The following is a 17,865-nucleotide window of genomic DNA, read 5'->3' as shown; positions in this document are numbered from 1 at the left end:
ATTGACCTCAGGTCTAATAACTGGCTGCTTGGGAAGATTAGCTTCTCAGTGTTGTACATTATTAGGTTTCTGTTCTTATTTTAAAGTTCCTTGAGACTACTGTTTCTATCCCAGTTATTTGGGGCAAAAAGCAGGATTTGGGTGTTGTTATTCCAGGGAATGTCCAAATGCAGGTGACCACAGAATATAATGTTGCAAGGATCATCTGGTCTGTCATTTTGCCTTGCCCCAAGGCTGTCTGTTACAAATGCAGAAGCACAGTCCTTGCCCTAAAAAATCTCACAACATTCAGGGTCCAACAGCAATTATAACAAGTCCAGAGAGTGGCAGACAGGATGTACAGGCTCACTTCATGCGCATTTAAGCGAGTTTGGATCCCATGAAAAGGAGATACATCTGTAGTTACTGGGGACTAAAGTGGGGCAGAGCACTGAAGTGGTCAGGCTGTTCGTCATCTGCACCAGATTGCTAGGGAAGGTGGAAAAGAGGTGGCTAAAGAGAAGTTTATTCAGCACACAAGAAATTTCATCTTTTTGAGAAAATAAAGCAGAGAGCCTGTTTTGCAAAAGTCCCCACAAGACATGAAAACAGAGTTTTACTGATTGTTATAAACTCTCTGTTTATCCAGCTCTTATGTCTATAATCTGGTTACCTGGCAGAGACAAACTGTGTTCATCAGCTAAAAGATTAAATACAAGAGAAAACATATAACTGATGGATCAGAGATACCTTTTCCAGATTATTTAGTACCAGTGTAATGCCTTGGAATAATGCACAGGACCCCTATAAAGAATGGCATCGTACAGATGCCAAATAAAACAGAGACTGGCCACAGTTTTAAATGGTTTTGTGACCCTCTTGGCATGAGTCATGGAACTGGCCTGGGACCTTGGCCAAACTCCCATTCAGATAGTCTTGTGAGTGCTGAGGTACGATGATAAATGCAGTTAAAATCTAGAGTGCTTTGAGGGGAAAGGTGCTGCATAAGCAGTCCCTGCTAATGTTTGGTCAGTTGCCTGTACTTTTGGTCCTTGCACCTGTTTTGAAGTTGGTTTTCATTTTACTGTGATTTATGTCTTTGCAGCTTTTGTAATATACAACTTTCTCAGCCTGTGCTATGAGTACTTGGGAGGGGAGAGCTCCATCATGTCTGAGATCAGAGGGAAACCAATTGAGTGAGTATTTATTGTACTTACAGCAGGACGCTGTCCTCCTTCTGTGCCCATCTAGTATTTCTCTATCTCTGTCCTGAAAAACTGTGTCAAGTGGCAAATGTCTGCTGGAACTGGGCAGCATGGATGATGATGATTTACCACTACCTTGCTCTGAGACAGATCAGCCTGATCGCATCCTCTTAGGCAAGCTGGACTGAGTCACAGTTTTTCTGGACACTTGCCTATTTCTTTGTTTATTTTCTTACTCCCTAAAGCAGGGGACCTTCTCCTCCTTTAAATCCTTTCTGTCTTCAGTTGACTCTTTGTGTCTTCTCTAGGATCTATGTTTCTCCCCATGCTACTCAGTGACAGGAAAAAAAAAATGCAGTGTATAGTCAGGATGTTATTTTAGACATGTCTCTGAAAGAGGCAGTGATTGTTGGAGAAAGCACCAGTCCTGAAACTTTGCTAGAGAGGTAGACGAAGAGGGTGGGAATCTTGTACTCTTGCCCAAATCTTGCTTGTGAACTCTGTAATCTTATGTTGGCTCTTTCAGGTCCAGCTGTGTGTATGGGACTTGCTGCTTGTGGGGAAAGACATACTCAATTGGATTCCTGCGATTCTGCAAACAGGTATGGGCTGGAGGGACTGGAACATTCTGCAGAATTTAAGTGTGTGGAGGTGACAATGGTGCGTTTTGCTGCTGAATTTCTTTTGGCTCTAATAGCATTTTGAGAGGCCTACAGACTGCTGAGGAGGTGTTTAGGGTTGGTTTGTTTGTTAAGAATGGTTTTAAAATGTTAAGAATGATTCTAACATTTTCTACTCAACCCCACATCAGAAAGGCCTTAGTTTAAGACACAAGTTGTCTCCTGGAACTGATGCTAATCCTAGGAAGAAACTCTTCTGCTTTCTGGATTACAGACATCCCAGCTCTAAGAAATTGATGTCTGTGTTGTGTCGCAGACACCGCACAGTTGTGTAACAGCCTTCTGAATTCCCAGTGCTGCTGTTGTGGTTTGGAGCTGAGGAGGGGGTGGAGGTGAAGCATGACACATTTGTTTGTAGGAGGAACCGAGTATTGCTCACCATATGTGTGTCTGTCTGTGCTGAACTGGGTATGTCAAGGGTGGGTGAATGGAGGAGACCTAAACCTCTACACAGCCCTTGTCTGCTCATTGCAGGTCAGTCACCTCTGGCTGTCATGAAACAGCAGGTCAATTTCAAGGCTTTACTCACTTGCTGAAATGAACACAGGAAGTTTCTGAGGAGGCAGTGTGAAGCAGGTCTGGTTCTTTGAAAGGGCTCAGGTCACTGTAATTTTGTCAGCAGGTCTAGATATCTGCCCTGGCTTCTCCTGAACATCATGGCCTATCTTCTGTGTTTTAGCAATATGCAGGAACATCAGAAGTACAGTGCAGCTGTGGAGTCCCTTGTGCCAATAAAGGATTTTCCAACTCCCTTGCCTTGGAAAAGCGACCCCTCCCAGGTGTAACAAAAGGCTTCTCCCCCATGGCTCCTTGCATTCTTCTCTCTGGGTTTTGCAAGTCCATCACCCACCCCATGGTATCCCTTTTCCCTGTTTCCCCATTGGCTGTAGGTGTCCTGTTCCTCTCTTCCCTATGGTCACTTGCCCCCTGCCCTGCCCTCTGTACCACCTACGAACCTGAGACCCTATGTAACTGAGAAAATCCACAGGGTCCCCCTCTTTTGCTCCAGATTCACTTTCAGCACATGAAATAAACGTTTGCTGGAAATTGATCTGGGGCTGGGAGCCTTCTGCCTCTCTGCTGAGCTAGCCTTGTAATGTGTGTGGATATGTGAGCTTGAATTGCTGCCTGAATTCTTCTCAAGCAGTTTCTCTATGGAGAGGCTGACTGGGATATAGAAAGGCCTTAGTGTCACCCCAAAAAGACACACTGTTACATGCAGCCTCATGGTAATATCCAGGGTTAAGCTGTGCTGCACAAGTGGCCATTTTCAAAGGACCCCGTTTTGTGTATCTGTTCTATTTGTCCCTGCCCCATATTTTGCCCTTATTGCTTTTTTGTTTTCTCACCTGATACTTTTCTTTTCTAGTCTGAACCCAGTATGTTGCTTCAGCTGTTTCTCATGGGTTTCATCTGGACACCCTTTGGTTCACTGTATTACTTATTCTTATTGCTCCTAATGTTAACTTTGACTTTTTCAATATATTTATTGTAAACACATGTAACACCCATGAAAATGAATGAATGCTGGAGAAATAATTTCTCTTAGATTTCTTGCTTCTCATGTCCCACAGCCTCTTGCAGTTCACCACCTGGGTTGAACATGTCTGTGTTTGGAAAGTTTGTTCACAACAGTGAAGACTAGAAGCACACCTTGGGGAATGGGGAAAGTGTGTTTTTTCTGCTGGCCTCCACAGATCCCAGGTCATTTGGTAACTCTGTCTTTGGTAGATACTTTGCTTTTCTTTTGCTGGTATCTGGCAGCAGTTTTTCTACTCATGCCTGCTCTTTCCTAACTGCTAAGTCTGCTGTGGAGGCTGTGAGGGAGGTGTATTGCAAAGAGATTCTTAAATAATTCCATCCATCTTGGCTTAAACTTAAATATTGTCTTGGTGAGAAATTGTTGATGCCAAGGTTCACTTTCTGGTACTTTTAGAATTCCAGGATTTTTGGGGAAGACCTTTCAAGGCAAACCCCTGGGAAGGCTGGTGTGAAAGGGTAACAGAACAAATATCAGGGCTGATCTGTGCAGTATCCACCATCATTATATCAGGAAGAGGAATGTGTGTTGTGGGTCAGTCAGTCTGCCTGTGTTGCCTGTGGACCTCCAAAAGTGTGGTGGTGTGCTGGTGTCTGTGGTGTGAAATCTAAACAGCTTGTTTCCTTAAAGATGTCTTGATCAAGATTCTTTGCTGGGCCTCTGTCTGGTGACCCTCATACATGGGTCACACACCATCCATGTGCTTCCCATATGCTATAGCATCTTCTACGGAAGCAGCTAAAAATAGTACATGGTGGTTTGGATTGTGGGGAAATAGTTAAAATGTCCCCAGATCAGAAGAAGGGGAAGCTCAGAGGATGGAGTTGTTTACCAATTAGCTTGACCTTTTCCAGTTCACATATTTAAAGTGACTCACTAGCTGGCATGTACTGGAGTTTTTAATCTCCTTGAAGTCTTATGACCACTAATAAATTGTATCATATCCAAAGCAATTACTACCGTTTGGTTTTGCCTTCTTTCCTTACATAGCCCTCCCCACATGCACACGGATCAGCACCTACCCAGGTTCTTCAGCCTCCTTCAGGGAGACACAGGCCACATCTCTTCAGGGTGACATTTTTAGGGCCATAAGTCTTCCCTTTTTTAGGACTTTGAAGTTCAACATCTGCAGAAAGTTGAAGAATGTAGCGGCTTTGATAGAACACTCAGTCCCAGTAGGAGCAGTAGTTTATACAGGCAGAATGGCTAGAGCTGATCTCAAGAGCATGGAACCTTTGGGGAGATTCAGTAAAGGTCATGTGGATGACAGCAGAATAGCTCTTAACTTGTGTGTGGCAACACACATTGCTGTGTTTACAAAATGGCTTAATATTGTGGCAGTTGTCAAAAGTTCCTCCTCAGACAGCAGGGTACCCCTCTGATCCAGTGTACCTTCTTACCACACTTTGTGATAACTGTGGACAGGAATTTGCTTTCCTTCCCCACTGTCTCTGTTAAACTTGCTGTGTCTGTGCCACAGCATAGTGTGGGATTTTTTTTCTTTTTAATACTGTTACAGTGCATAAATGTGCTGCAGTGCAGCCTGTGAAAAGCATCTCTGAAAGAGTGGGGCTGAGCAGCTTCTAGGAAAACCCCTACGGAGAGGTTTTTCTTCCCATTCTAGACAAGTAGATAGCACATGTTCGTCTTCTGAAACTCCTTCATCTCCTTTTGGGTGCTGCAGTCCTCAAGCACAATCAATTAGCAAGTAGCAGGGTCAGACCTCCTGCGGGGACTGGATTGTGTTGCCATGCTGAGTGGTCCCCATGGATACTCCATTGTGATGCTGGTTTGACAGCTTATGCTTTTGCACCATTCCTTCTCATTCCTCCCCTCTCATTCCTGTAGGCTACCCTGCAGTTCTGTGTGGTGAAGCCCCTCATGGCAATCAGCACTGTCATCCTTCAGGCCTTTGGCAAGTACCAGGATGGTGACTTTGAGTAAGTTTATTTATTTAGCATGCAAGATTTGGCTGCCCCTTCTCTGCCTGGCTTTGTTTATTGTTGTTGTGTGTGCTGAGCCATGAGAAAAGATGGGACTACATGGGCTGATGTACATGAGAAAAGGAGGAAGAGGTAGCCCTCTTTTAGTTTCATGTTTCTTCTACCTTATTTTGGAGGTGGGAATGGGACCAAGAGGCAGGAAGGAAACAGACTCTCGAAACTCTCCATTGACAGTGTCAAGGGGAAAACATTATGCCATATTCAGGCATTTATATATCTATCTTCTCTTTTCAGTGTAACCAGTGGCTACCTCTATGTGACGATCATCTACAACATCTCTGTCAGCCTGGCACTGTATGCCCTCTTCCTTTTCTACTTTGCCACACGTGAGCTGCTCAGTCCCTATAGCCCAGTCCTCAAGTTCTTCATGGTGAAGTCTGTCATCTTCCTGTCCTTCTGGCAAGGTGAGCTGCTTTTCCCTTCTCTTGGTAGGCACAAAGAGCTCTCTGCAGGGGCTCAAACACAGGAGTCAATAGAGCAGATGTTGATTAAGAGACAGAATGTCTTTCTGTATTCCATTTGGCTTATAGTGATTCATTGCTTTTCTCTGGGTAATCTGTTTTGCTCAGTTTAATTTTTGTTTATAGGGTCCTGAATCCTTATTATTTCTCTGTGTGTGTGCACAAGAATAGGGTACCTGGCAAAATCAGCTGATAAGGTGAAGAGTCCTCTGCATTCCTGAAACAATCATAAAGCATAAGCTGCCAACATTTTATCTGCATGCTGCCATTTTATTGATTAAAGTGGCACATCTAAAAATTTTTAGTGCTTTTTATGGTGCTCTATAAATAAAATTTTAATGGTATGTCTGTGATGTATGTGAAGCAACAAGCTGGCTGGATGCAGTGTGTGCTGCCACAGAACCACCGCTGAGAGAAGGACATTCAGAATTCATACACATGAAGCAGAGGCACAGTCAGAAAGTAGAAATTCCACCTAAGCTTAGTGCTTCTGACTAATTGGCTCTAAGCATTTTCCTGTTCAATGCCCTACTTAGGTTTACTGAGTGGCACTTCAAAGACTAATTGAGTAGGAACTTAGGTGGAATTTAGGCTGTTGGAGTATAGCCCATCCTCCCTGTTTACAGACAAAATAATAAGCTGTCTAGTTTATCATCTTGAGGCATCTGGTCACACACTTTGTCTTCTCTGAAATTCTTCAGCCACTAAGCTGTGGACAGGAAGAAACCTCTTTCTTACAGTGGTGTGTCAAAAACACTAATATACTTAATGAAAAGTTCTGTTACTTCAGTTTTTGTTCTAGCTAATGCAAGTGCTGATGTTGCAAAATGTGGAATATGTCAAAATTTTCTTAAGAAAGGATGTTCTTTGGTGTTTGATCTTTGTATTCTTTCAAGTCTAATCAACAAGAAAAGAGATTTAATCTGTGAAACAGCAGCTAACAAACAAGCTCCAAGTGACATCCAGGGGTTAGAAAGATAAATTACTTGACAGTAGAATTGCCTTCTTAAGGTTTAGGGTTCACAAAGCTTGGGAAGAAGGATGTCCCACAGATAGCGAACACAAAGAATGCAGAATTTACAAGCCACAAAGACATTTGGCAAAACCCCCAAGATAAGGAAGAAACTAATAAAGACAGGTCAGCAACTGTTTTGAATCAGCTCCAACAGAGTTAAAGATAATTCTGGCAGGGGGACATCATGGCCACTGACCCAAGAAACCACTGACTCAAAAGGAGAGACTGATCATGCAGACTAATTAGCATGAGCAGCGAGAGGATCATTAACCAATAGAAGACAGAATACTAATTAAAAAGAGAATTAGGTAATTTTTAGCCAAGGAACATTAGTGGGTTTGTTTGCTAAAATGTATAAATAGCAAAAAGCTTTGGTAGTCATCATGCTGGCTTTGTGGATTTGCCAGCCAGGACTCCTTTCTGTGTAGATCTGTAAATAAGCCAAATACCTTGACTGTGTGGATTGGCCTCTTGAACACTGTGTGAAAGAACCTATTTTGGGACAACACTGACATCACGGGATTGCTTACAGAAATATCTGACTCCTTTTACTCTTTAGGACTTGATTAAGTCCTGCAGCAGTTAGTTCCACAGTTTATGTGTCAATTGAGAATAGAAGAGGATCAGTGTTTGAACATTCTTTGCCTAAATTTATTTGTCACATTTTATTATTCCTTTCTCTGTTGTACAAGTGACCATAGGAGGGGGTGTTTGTACCCTACTCTGTTTGTAGCTCCTGTGGTGAGTGGGGTTGTGTCTAGAACATACAGCACAAACAGCTATTTCCATTCTTTGCAGTTACTGTGAGACCATGTTTTCTGCACATTTACATGAACTTATTACTTTATTTAGGGATGCTGTTGGCCATCTTGGAAAAGTGTGGTGCCATCCCCAAAATCCACTCTGCTGATGTGTCTGTGGGTGAAGGCACAGTAGCTGCTGGCTATCAGGACTTCATCATTTGTGTGGAGATGTTCTTTGCAGCCATTGCCCTGCGCCATGCCTTCACATACAAGGTGTATGTGGACAAGAGAATTGATGCCCAAGGTAGGAAGCATGCCAGTGCATGTGGCCTGTCTCTTTGGTAGTGAGACTAGGTGGAGACTGGTCCCTCAGGCAGCCAGCACATTGATATGACTCCCAACCCAACAGTTTGGTAAATGCCACATCCCCTCCTGCGTGGTGTCTGTACAGATTTATTGTGCAACAGCTCTCTGGGACAGAAACCTTGCCTGAATTGCGCTGTTCCCTTTTCAGTCCCCTAGTATGCCACCCACGACAACTTGTTGCAGACCTGAGGGCTGTAAGGTGTTGCATTGTTCCGGTAGAGTGGGTTTGTCCTTCTTCCTGTCTCCCCAAAGGGGAACTCCACTGCTCCAGATTGTGCAACAGACTGAAGGCCAGGAGGAACAGGGCCTAAACCAGGCTCTGTTTTGAATCTGGCTTGGGAAGATGAGGCTGTGCTTTGGCAATATGTTTGTCACAGAAGAGGAGGATCTTCCTGTAATGACTTTGTGACAGCTGGGCTGCTATAAGTAAGATTCTTATTTTGGGGAAGAGAAAGATGGATATTATCCCTGGGAAAAGGGGGTTTTGTGCCTAGTCTATGCAGTGTTTTCCAAATAAAAGAATTCCTTTCTGCTGGGGGAGATCTGTGCCGAGGTGCTGGAAGACAGCAGTCCTCAGGCAGTATTGATGTAGGTGACCCCTCCATCCCAGCCAGCTCCAGAGGTTCTGGAAGAACAGTGGTTGCAGTGGAGGGAGAGGAGATCTGTGGGTGATGAAAGGGTAAACTACAGGTCAGTACAATGGGGAATGTTTCAGGAGTGGGCCTTGTTCAGTTCTTGTTATTTCTTCTTTCTCTGTCTCTGTCTTTCTCTCTTCTTCCTTTTGTCTCTCTCTTGCTTTCGCCACTGGTCTCTGATGCAGCTGTTCCATCATATGGGCCATACGGTAGGTACAGCATTTTTTGTGTGTTTGTCTCAGTTGGGTTTTAGGTGGTATGCTGTTCTCTCCTGATTCCCAGCATGCCTACAACATGCCCTGTCCCTTGTTCCCTTTTCCTTGCAACTCTGTAACTCCACTGCCTCACACAGCTGCTTTAGGATTGTCTGGATTATAAGTAGTGAAACAGCTGTGTGGGCATTAACGCAAAGCTTTTAGAGCATTTGTGTTAGAGCTGTGGGAATCTCTCTCCAAAGAGTTGTGCAGGCTCTCGAAGGAGCTGCTCTCACCCCAGCCTCCCTTCACTTTTATGATTGCCACAGATGATCAGCATACTTTGGTTCACTGAGGAGCTCATCTCCAGAACTGAGCAGAGCCAGAAGCCCACACTGGAAAGGGAACCTAGAAGCCATGAGACATGGCAGCTCCTAGAAGGAGACACAGCTTTCCTCTGTGCTTAGCACTTGGGTGGTACATTTTCCAACTACTGCTTTCTTCATGGTATCATCATGACACAAGGGGTAGTTCCGCCTCTAGTACTGCCTGTTTCCATCCTTCACTTAACTTTGTGCTGCTTTTTACTTGTATGATGTCTTTCCCATGGGCACTTCAATACCACCTAGGAGTCTTAATTTCCTGTGAGTGGAATAGAAAATGCCATTTCTCCTATATTTTTAGAATTTACTTAGTTTATATCTTCTTAAAGTGTTTAGAGGAGCACCCCTCTACTTGACTGTATTTGTTGCACACCCAGGCCAGCACCAATAGTGTGTAGTGGAGGTTGCCACTGTGGATGTATCCTGTTCTCATGGTGTGTCCCCCATTTGGTGCTGTGGTGGATTCACTTGGCTCACAGTGTCTGGGCTTAGGAGCACCACTGGTAAAACTCAACACTGTTTGTGTGGCATTTCCTCAGCAGCTGCTTAAGGAAGTCTGTAACACAACTTCTGCAAGATCTAGGACTGCATGATCCTTGTTCTCCTTACATTTGTATTAAGGGGTGTGGGGAAGGCAGCGGTGTTCTTTACTTCTTTCTTCCTGTCTTACCCAAACAGGTCGCTGTGCTCCCATGAAGAGCATCTCCAGCAGCCTCAAGGAGACCATGAATCCCCATGACATTGTCCAAGATGCGATCCACAACTTCTCTCCAGCCTACCAGCAGTACACCCAACAGTCGACACTGGAGCACGGTCCCCCCTGGCGCAATGGCAGCCACGTGATCTCACGCTCCCACAGCTGCTCTGGTGCCCGTGACAACGAGAAGACCCTCTTGCTGAGCTCTGATGATGAATTCTAGGAGGGGAAATTGCCAGCACAGGCTGTTGTTTTCCTTTTTTTTTTTTTTTTAAATAATTTATTAATGCTGAAACACACGTCATATCACTTCCTAGAGAGTAAAGATCACAGAAGTGGGCATTAGCTTTTGTGGGTACACCATGCTACATGACACGATGAGCAATATGGAGGTGGCAGAATGGCCAGGACTCCATGCTCAAGCCTATTCCTTACAGCAGCAATCAAATTGAATTGATTCAAGCAAAGCTCCAGGACTTGGGGCTCTGGCTTCCCACACCTGCCAAACTTGGTGTGGAGTGTGACTGGCCGGAGCATAGAGTTGTAGCCAAAAATGTTTTTGGTTTTTTCTAATAGGACAACCTGACTGCTTTCTATTTCTTTTCCTGAATGTTTGATGTAGGCACAGTTATCTCCCCAACTCCCTGGTACTAACATCTCTGTGATCCTTGGCAAATAGGATGGGGATGCAGCCATAAGCATTCTTGAGGACCAGACCAGAGACTGGTCTTTCTATATAGCCATTGCCTTGAGTGCTGAGTAAGGAACATCTATCCCCACCCTCCTGAGCACCTAATTATGAGTCCGTGAGTCCCTTGAGGGAGTGAAGGGGGAAAGGACATGGCTGTCTCCGTGTTCCTTAGCTCCTTGCATCCCCAATTGCTTTAAAAGCTTGTTTAAGCTCAGTTGGGATGGAATTACTTTTTCACAAGGGTGGAGTTCTCTAATCACCAGGTGTCCAAGCTTCCCATCTCCCTGGCTTTCCTGTGGCAGGAAACCTCCCTGGAGCATGTCTCCTGCTAACAAGACTGAAGACTGGCTATGATAGATGGTGGAAGTTTGTAGAACTTTGGCTCCTTCACCCCTCTTTTGGGAAGGGAAGATACATAAACACAAAACCAGTTTTTCTTCTTGTTTCCTGTCCCCCAGCATCACATCTGCCCCTGTTAGAGGTAGCTGCCAGAGCAGGTCCTGGTCTCTCGCAGGTAGCTATTCCCATGCTCATTATCACTGACTTTCCCTGAGCTACACAAGTTTCACCCTTAGGCTGGAATATTCAGGAAGGAATATTGCACACTCCTTTGTTTTTTAGCTCTGTAGCTGTTCTGGGGCAGGCTGGAGCAGACTTGAAACCTGACATGAGCTGGCTGGTCGAATTTGTCCCTTTTATTTTCTGAGGCAGCAATTGCTGCTGCTGCTGCTGCTGCACATTTCACAGGCTCTGCTGCACCTGCAGTACTATCATGGGTGGAACCAGCATCCATGGAAGTGGGAGAAACTTCCCCTTGCTTCTGTTGGGTTTTGGATGAACCCATGGGTATTTAGTGGAACCAAAACAAAAGTGATCCCTCCGTAGATCTATCCAGGGACCAGAAAATGCCTCTTGCTTGCTTAAAATTATCTAGGGGAAAAGTGGGCAGCACACTTAAGTGCTACAGCTCAGATGCTCCTACCTGCAAGCAGGAAGCAAAATTGAGAGACTTGGGCATAAGCTGCTGTATTCAGCTCTAGTTTCTCTGTTCCTCTCCTGCTTGATGCCTCCCCTGCCAAGAGCAGACTTGTGTGATTCCAGATTGCTCCTTGCTGTTCTGCTAGGAGAATGGAGTCTGGTTTGCTGCCTGGAATTTACCTTTCCATTTGTTTCCTAATCCATCTGCTTGTTCATAGAGTGTCTCAGAAGCAACAGTGAGTGAAGAGCACCTCATTTATTCAGTACCTCTGCCCAAGCTAGGCAAAAGGAACTGAAGAGAGGCAGGTTTGCTCCCTGCTCTAAGGATGAGATAAGAAAAAGCTTAAGTATAGTGCCTCTTCCTTTACTGATGCTTTTGGGGGATGGTGAAGCAGGTGAGAGCAACAGTATTGTTGAGGGAGCTGGAGGCAGAATCAGTGGATCCAGTAGCTTTTCTGCTGCTGGATTTCCGCATTCACACACATCCTGCAATGCTGTGCTGTTGGTTACTAATTTTCCTAAGTTTGTGACTGCTTCATTAGACATAGAAACACACTGCCAGGCTTTGTGTGAGCTTGGTGTAAATTTTCCTCATAAGCTACCTGGAAAGCAGGGCTGAAGGTTGAACAGACTTTGCTTCTGTTTTCTATGGCTTTGATTAGTAGTCCTTTAATGTGAGATACTAATGTTACTCTCTCTCTTAGGAGAGTGGGGCATGGGGCATGATCCCATCTTCCCCTTTGCATTTGCAGGCATTGATGATGTCCCAGTATCACTTGGTGACTGCCCTCAATCTTTGTTGCATTTGGGTGGCTGAAATATGTGTGATTGCCCCATAGAGCATGAAGGTGTTCCAGGCTTAGAGAAGCATTTCTTGGAACTTATTTTGAAATGTCTCCTGCATATATACATATATATATACACACACACACACATATACACACTGTGCAGAGAATCTGGATATTCTCAAAGTATCCTGTGTGTAATGGTTTCAAGTATAACTCTTTAGCACCAGCCACCTTCAGAGGAGCTTGGTGACTAGTACTCAACAACCCAACTGCCCTACTTTATAATTTTATATATATGTGTGTTTTTTAACACCACACAAAATCATCCATTGCTAAGCTTCCTGCTCTCCCCCATGACTGGCAAGTGCCAGAGCAAGCACTGGCTCTGAAGCCGCTTTGTGTTGGAGGAACAAATATGAGATTGTGAGCTTGAGACCAAGAAGGCCAAGGCATCCATGGTCTTGTAGCCCAGGATCCAAGAAATGTGCTGGTTCCAAGAGTAGACCCTTGGAGCTGCTCTCCCTCACCTGCTTCCACTCTCCTTCCTTCTTTCATTTTTTGTTTACCCCGTAACATACCCGTGGGATTTGTTTATTATTTTTCCATATAGAGTAGTTCTTTGTATATAAATGACTGAAAAAAAAAGTATGATAAATAAGACAGAGTCACCTAGTTTTGTACCTATTGTGTTTAACTGATGTGAGCTCAGCGACAAGCCGCTCTCTATTTTGGTCTTTGTGACGTTATACTCTGCAGAAATGAGCAAATATGATGACAAAAAATATAGAGATAATATAGATTGTACTTAAACTGCCTCTGTGTGGTGCTGTCTGAATGACTTCTCTTGAGTTTTTCCTCCTTGCAGGGACTGAGGCTTGGTGGGTCAGAATCTCTCATCCTCTTCTTGGAAGGAAAGCTCCATGTGTCTTTGTAGGAAGGAGCTGATGGAGAAGCATCACTGCAGCACCCTGGGCTGAGACACCACTGCTGGCCCAAGGCAGGAGTGAAACCCATGTGTCAAAAACCTGGAGTAGAGAGGAATTCCTTCCTTAGGTGCTCAGTGTGAAACACCAATAGGAAAGAGAGAGTCCCAGCAAACAATGGCTTTCGGATTTTCTTCCATGAGGAGTGTTTGGGCCTGGAACCATTTGCAGTGGCAGAGGGAATGGGAATGTCAAACCCCCCAAATCATCCTGAGTGCTGCAGCCTGCTAGGGACCTGGCCCACATGGGCATTTGGAACATGCTCATCACTTCCAGTTCAGCTCTAAGGAAGATTGGTTTTTCCACACAGAGAGGAGGTCTGGCTTCAGGTCCTGATAAGGTGCCTTCCACACTTCTTCTCCTGCCATCCATGGGCAGAAGCTTACTGCTTTTGTCTTTGCTGTTCCCAGGTAAGGTGATAAGGTCACTCAACAGGCAAGTTTTTGGGTACAGATGCCCTGCACCTGCCTCTCCTGCACCTGGTCCAACGACAGCCTGGAGGGAATTTTTGTAGTGAAAAGCATTATCTTTCCCAGGAAAGATTCAGCACAGCTGCACTGCTCCTGAAAGCAAGTGCGTTGGGAGGGTGGTATTCAGCATTAATCATGCTTTTTTTATCCCTTTCTCTCAGAGACTATAAATCTGGTTTTGTCCTAAAAAGCCATGAGCTATTCCCCATCCCATATTTTTGGGGCACGTTCTTGAGCATGTCCTGCAGCAAAGCCAGAGGGAGACAGAAAACCTGGTCTCAGACACAGCTCTGTTCCAAGTTCAAGAATGACCAAACACTCACTGTGGAAAAAAAAAAAAAAGAACTTCCTTTATTTGTAAAGTCTACAAAATACAGAGAAGTCAGGTAGGACACATACTGTAAGTCAGAAAATAAATAAGGGTTTTTTTGCTCTATATAAGATAAAATGTGATTTGCATATATAAAATATAAAGTACGGCTCTGTACCAACATCCTGGCTGTGCCAAGAGGCAGAATGGCAAAGAGGACGTGAAAATAACTTATGTTCGTGCAATAAATAAATCCAAGAGGAGTTGGGGTGAGGGATGCCAACCACAGTGCCCCATCCAGGAGTGGCAGGCACCTCTCTACAGGGAAAAATGGAGGCTGCAGCCGAGGGCGGCTGGCGTGGCAATACCCAGGCAGGGGCAGAACAGAGGGGCAGGGGAATCATCTACAGCAGCAAATCCCAAGATGGACCTGCCTCCTGCTCCCTCCCCTGTGCTGCCTGTATTTAGCAAACCCAGCTCTTCTCCAGCCTTTCAGCCTGCTCAAGAGCCAGTTGTCCCACGCTGGTGTCCAAACTGGAGGAAAACCAAAGGGAGGAGCCTACCTGCCTGCCAGACAGCTCCCAGGAGCAGGGATGCTCTCCACCCCTACTTCCCATGTCCTGCACCTCCACCCCTCTCTCTGCCTCTACATCTCTGACACTGAGGGCCAGGAGCACCTTTCCATAGGCTTTGTAGGCAGTGAAGCACTGGAGAGGGCTTGGTAGAGCCATACAAGCTGGCCTGTGCTGAGAAAAACAGTGTTTATCTCTGCTCCAGCTGCCTCTGCTTCCTTCCTGCTGGTGCTGCTGCATTTCAGACACCCAGCCAGGCCAAGTGTCCCATCAGCAGGAAGAAGCGTAAAGGATGTGCATGATAGAGAAAGATAAAACAGCACCACTGCTTCTCCCCTTTGCGGACAACAGCCTAGGCTGACCCACTCATGTCTCCCACCTCCCACCTGCCAATCATTGTCACCTCTGGGGTCTCCTAGCACCACAAGCAGCCACAGTGCTTTCCCATTCCATTAACCCTTGCCAGGCATTAACATGCAGCCACTTTATCTCCCCCTCTGACCTGCTAACCTTCCCTTGCCATCTGCATCCACAGAGATTTCAGACATGCTGCCATCTCCCTCCCCACTCCAGCTGTGGTCCAGGTCGTCTGCCTAATGCCCAACCTTTCTATCATGCCTTCTTCCCCTACACTGCAAAACCTCTCCGGCACATGCTCCTGGGACTGCCTGGCCCACATTTAGCTCTCCCGTACCCTCTCACAAAAAAGAGGCACCTGGCATTTTCCTACCAGCTTGGAGCTGTGGGATGTTTCCCACTGCTGCCTGTGTGGGTTTGCTCTCTCCTGTCTGCACACCCAAGAGGGGAGGGGACTATGGGGACCCCCAGTGAGGTCCTGTCCACCCCAGCACCCACATAGCAGCAGCCCTCCCTACCTGGGGGAACTGGAGGTCAAGGGATGGGAGAAAGTATTTTGGGCACAGGTGCTGACAGGGAAGAGGTTGGGTAAGGGCTGGGAGGCAATTCATGAGGAAGGCACCCCAGGTAGGAGTGTCTCCACCTGGGGGACGGAGGCCAGCACTAGGAGTAGGCAGCCTGGTTGGTGCTAGACTTGACAATGGTGATGACGCTGGCAGTAGCCACCTTGGTGGGGGGCCCGTGAGTGGCCACGGTGCGGGCGAAGCCCTGCAGGGCCTCGTACTTGCCACGGAGGGTGTCAAGCTCCAGGCGCATGGCAGCGTTCTCCCGGGCCAGCTTGTCCACCTCCCACTCCAGCTCCATCTTCTGCTTCTGCAGCTCTTCTTTCTGGCAGACCCGCTTCACCCGGCAGCTGGCAGCATAACCCCGGTTCTTCAGCGTCCGACGACGCTGCTTCAGCCTCGCCACCTCCTCCTTGGAGAGGCCCCGCAGGTGGTGGTTGAGTTCCCGCACTGACAGCCCCATCAGCTCCTCATCTGACAGCAGTGGAGTGTTCTCCCCCAGCTCCCGCTTCACCTGCGGGAGACAGGAGGGGTTGCCTAAGACCCCCAAAACCAGGCCCCTGACTCCTAAGCCCCTGTTCCCACTGGTGCTCACCTTCAAAGCCTTGCTGGAGAGCCCATCTGCAGCCATCCTTTCCTCACTCCGGCCCTGCTGAGCAGCCAGGAGAAAAGCTGGTTACTGTCAGCCCCGTGTTCCTCACCTCAGAACAGAGGGCACTGGCCCTCCTGGTCTCCTGCCCGCTGCCCGCATCCCCCCCACCCCAGGCCACATGACTCATCCCACTCCTTTTAAAAAAGTACATAGTAATAATATTAATAGCAATGATGACTGCAAGCAATAATAATAATGGGGCAAGGATGGACCGCCCGCCCTCCTTCATCCCATCACGAGACGGCTGGGATGCTGCTCTGCCCAGGGGCCCCAAAATGCCCCAGCCACCTGCTGGGAAGCCAAGCCTTCTCGCGTGGAGGAAACAGAGGCGAAATCCGAGGCTGAAGGGAAAGTAAAAGCGGCAGCCCCACCGAGTGATACCGTGTCGAAGCACCCAGCCGGGACCTGTGTGGAGGTGCCGCCCCACCGCCCGGCGAGAGCACCTCGAGGTGCAAGGGTTGGGTGTCCTCAGGCTCCGGGGACGAAGGGTCGCGGCCACGCAGCGCAGGCGGGTGAGAAGCGGCCGCCCTGTGATTCAGCAGCCCAGGGGTGAAAGTCACGGAAGCGGTGCCTGCCCCTCGCCGATGGCCGGTCCCTCCCCGTCCCTGGGTTCAAAGAGTGAGGAAGGGTCCGAGACCCTGGACTGCAGCCCAGCAGCCTCTCCCCTCCCCGGGGAACCCCGGTCGCCCTTGGAAGGACGAGGCGGGGCCGGGACGGATCAGAGAGCGCCCTGAGAGGAATGAGGGGCTGGAGGGGGGCAGCGGGAAAGGTGGAGCCGGAGTGGCTGGAAGCTGATGCAATCCGGGCCGGGGATTCGCCGCCGGAGCCGGAGGAGGGGTGGCGGATCCCTCCAGGGCGGTGGCCAGAAATTGGAAAGGAAGAGTGGACGACCCCGAGCGCGGCCAGCCGGCCGGCCCCCGTCCCGTTCCCCCCAGCCCGAATCCCGGTCCCGATTCCCCCCTTCGGCGGCGGCCAGAGGCCTCCAGCCGGTGCCGGACCCCGGCGCCCCCTTCTCCCAGCCCCCCCCCGAGAGAGGGGAAAGCTTCGGGAGCGAAGGGGCCGCTCCGGCCGGCGCTCACCTGGCGGCTGCTCGCGTCCCGCGGGGCCGCTGCCGGGTGAGGGCGTCGGGCGGCGCCTCCAGCCTCGCTCCTCGCGATTACTCACCCGCGGATTCTTTTCATTCATAAAAAACACAGTCATGCAGTGACGCCACCATCACCACGCCCCCTCACCGCCTCTGCCTCGCGGGGCCGTTGCTGCCCTTAAAGCCCCTAGCCCTCCTCGCACCCTGCCAGCGCGCACCGCGGTGTGAATACGGCCGTGCTCCAACAGCGCTGGTCTCAACTCGAATTTAGGGGTGACGCACAACCGATGAACGGCCCTGCTGGGAGCAGAACCCCTCACCAACTGGGCCGCTACCGCTTTAAGAACGGCGGCCCCACCCCCGTCGCCCCACCCCTCACAAAGATGGCGCCTCCCGCTCTTCCGCCCTCCTTCCTCGGCAGGCGGTGGGCGCGGCGTTAATCCCGCCCCCCGGAATCGGCGGCGATGATTGGCCCGTCCCGGGGGGGGGCGGTGATTGGCGGGCGGTGCGCGCCGT

The 17,865-nt window shown here is 48.0% G+C and overlaps 2 protein-coding genes across 9 annotated transcripts in view; one reads left to right on the top strand and one right to left on the bottom strand.

Annotated features, from left to right (window-relative positions):
- TMEM184B (transmembrane protein 184B) overlaps positions 1–13,162 on the top strand; it is a 30,815-nt gene extending 17,653 nt beyond the window's left edge. For 2 of the 4 annotated variants that reach the window (XM_083858852.1, XM_083858853.1), the window contains exons 4-10: positions 1,085–1,175; positions 1,711–1,786; positions 5,253–5,344; positions 5,642–5,811; positions 7,736–7,930; positions 8,813–8,836; positions 9,883–13,162. In XM_083858852.1, the coding sequence (XP_083714978.1) occupies positions 1,085–1,175; positions 1,711–1,786; positions 5,253–5,344; positions 5,642–5,811; positions 7,736–7,930; positions 8,813–8,836; positions 9,883–10,124 (890 nt within the window). In that variant the 3' untranslated portion in view covers positions 10,125–13,162. Of the gene's footprint in view, positions 1–1,084; positions 1,176–1,710; positions 1,787–5,252; positions 5,345–5,641; positions 5,812–7,735; positions 7,931–8,602; positions 8,683–8,812; positions 8,837–9,882 lie in introns of all 4 variants that reach the window. The other 2 variants (XM_083858854.1, XM_083858851.1) reach the window with 2 other exon arrangements.
- Positions 11,466–17,749, bottom strand: MAFF (MAF bZIP transcription factor F). Of its 5 annotated transcripts, none has more exons than XM_083858859.1 (4): positions 17,553–17,749; positions 17,345–17,438; positions 16,209–16,265; positions 11,466–16,127 (listed from the first exon to the last, which is right to left on the bottom strand). In XM_083858859.1, exons 3-4 carry the CDS (start codon positions 16,242–16,244, stop codon positions 15,714–15,716), a joined length of 450 nt encoding a protein of 149 aa, XP_083714985.1. In that variant the 5' UTR covers positions 16,245–16,265; positions 17,345–17,438; positions 17,553–17,749; the 3' UTR covers positions 11,466–15,713. The 5 variants fall into 5 exon arrangements, with proteins under 5 accessions (XP_083714985.1, XP_083714986.1, XP_083714988.1 ...); XM_083858860.1 differs by having other exon boundaries at positions 17,568–17,749; XM_083858862.1 differs by having other exon boundaries at positions 16,209–16,262; positions 17,568–17,749.
- Positions 17,750–17,865: the final 116 nt, after the last annotated feature.

This window comes from Zosterops lateralis, assembly GCF_965231275.1.
Source record: "Zosterops lateralis genome assembly, chromosome: 4".
NCBI lineage: Eukaryota > Metazoa > Chordata > Aves > Passeriformes > Zosteropidae > Zosterops > Zosterops lateralis.
The sequence above is the reverse complement of the archived record's forward strand: the minus strand, read 5'-3'. Positions and strand labels throughout refer to the sequence as shown.

Excerpts from the sequence above, each read along its gene's own strand:
- MAFF (XM_083858859.1), bottom strand. The coding sequence starts at position 16,244 with ATGGCTGCAGATGGGCTCTCCAGCAAGGCTTTGAAG. Across the intron at positions 16,128-16,208 it reads TCTCCAGCAAGGCTTTGAAG|GTGAAGCGGGAGCTGGGGGA; the intron begins GTGAGCACCAGT and ends TGTCTCCCGCAG.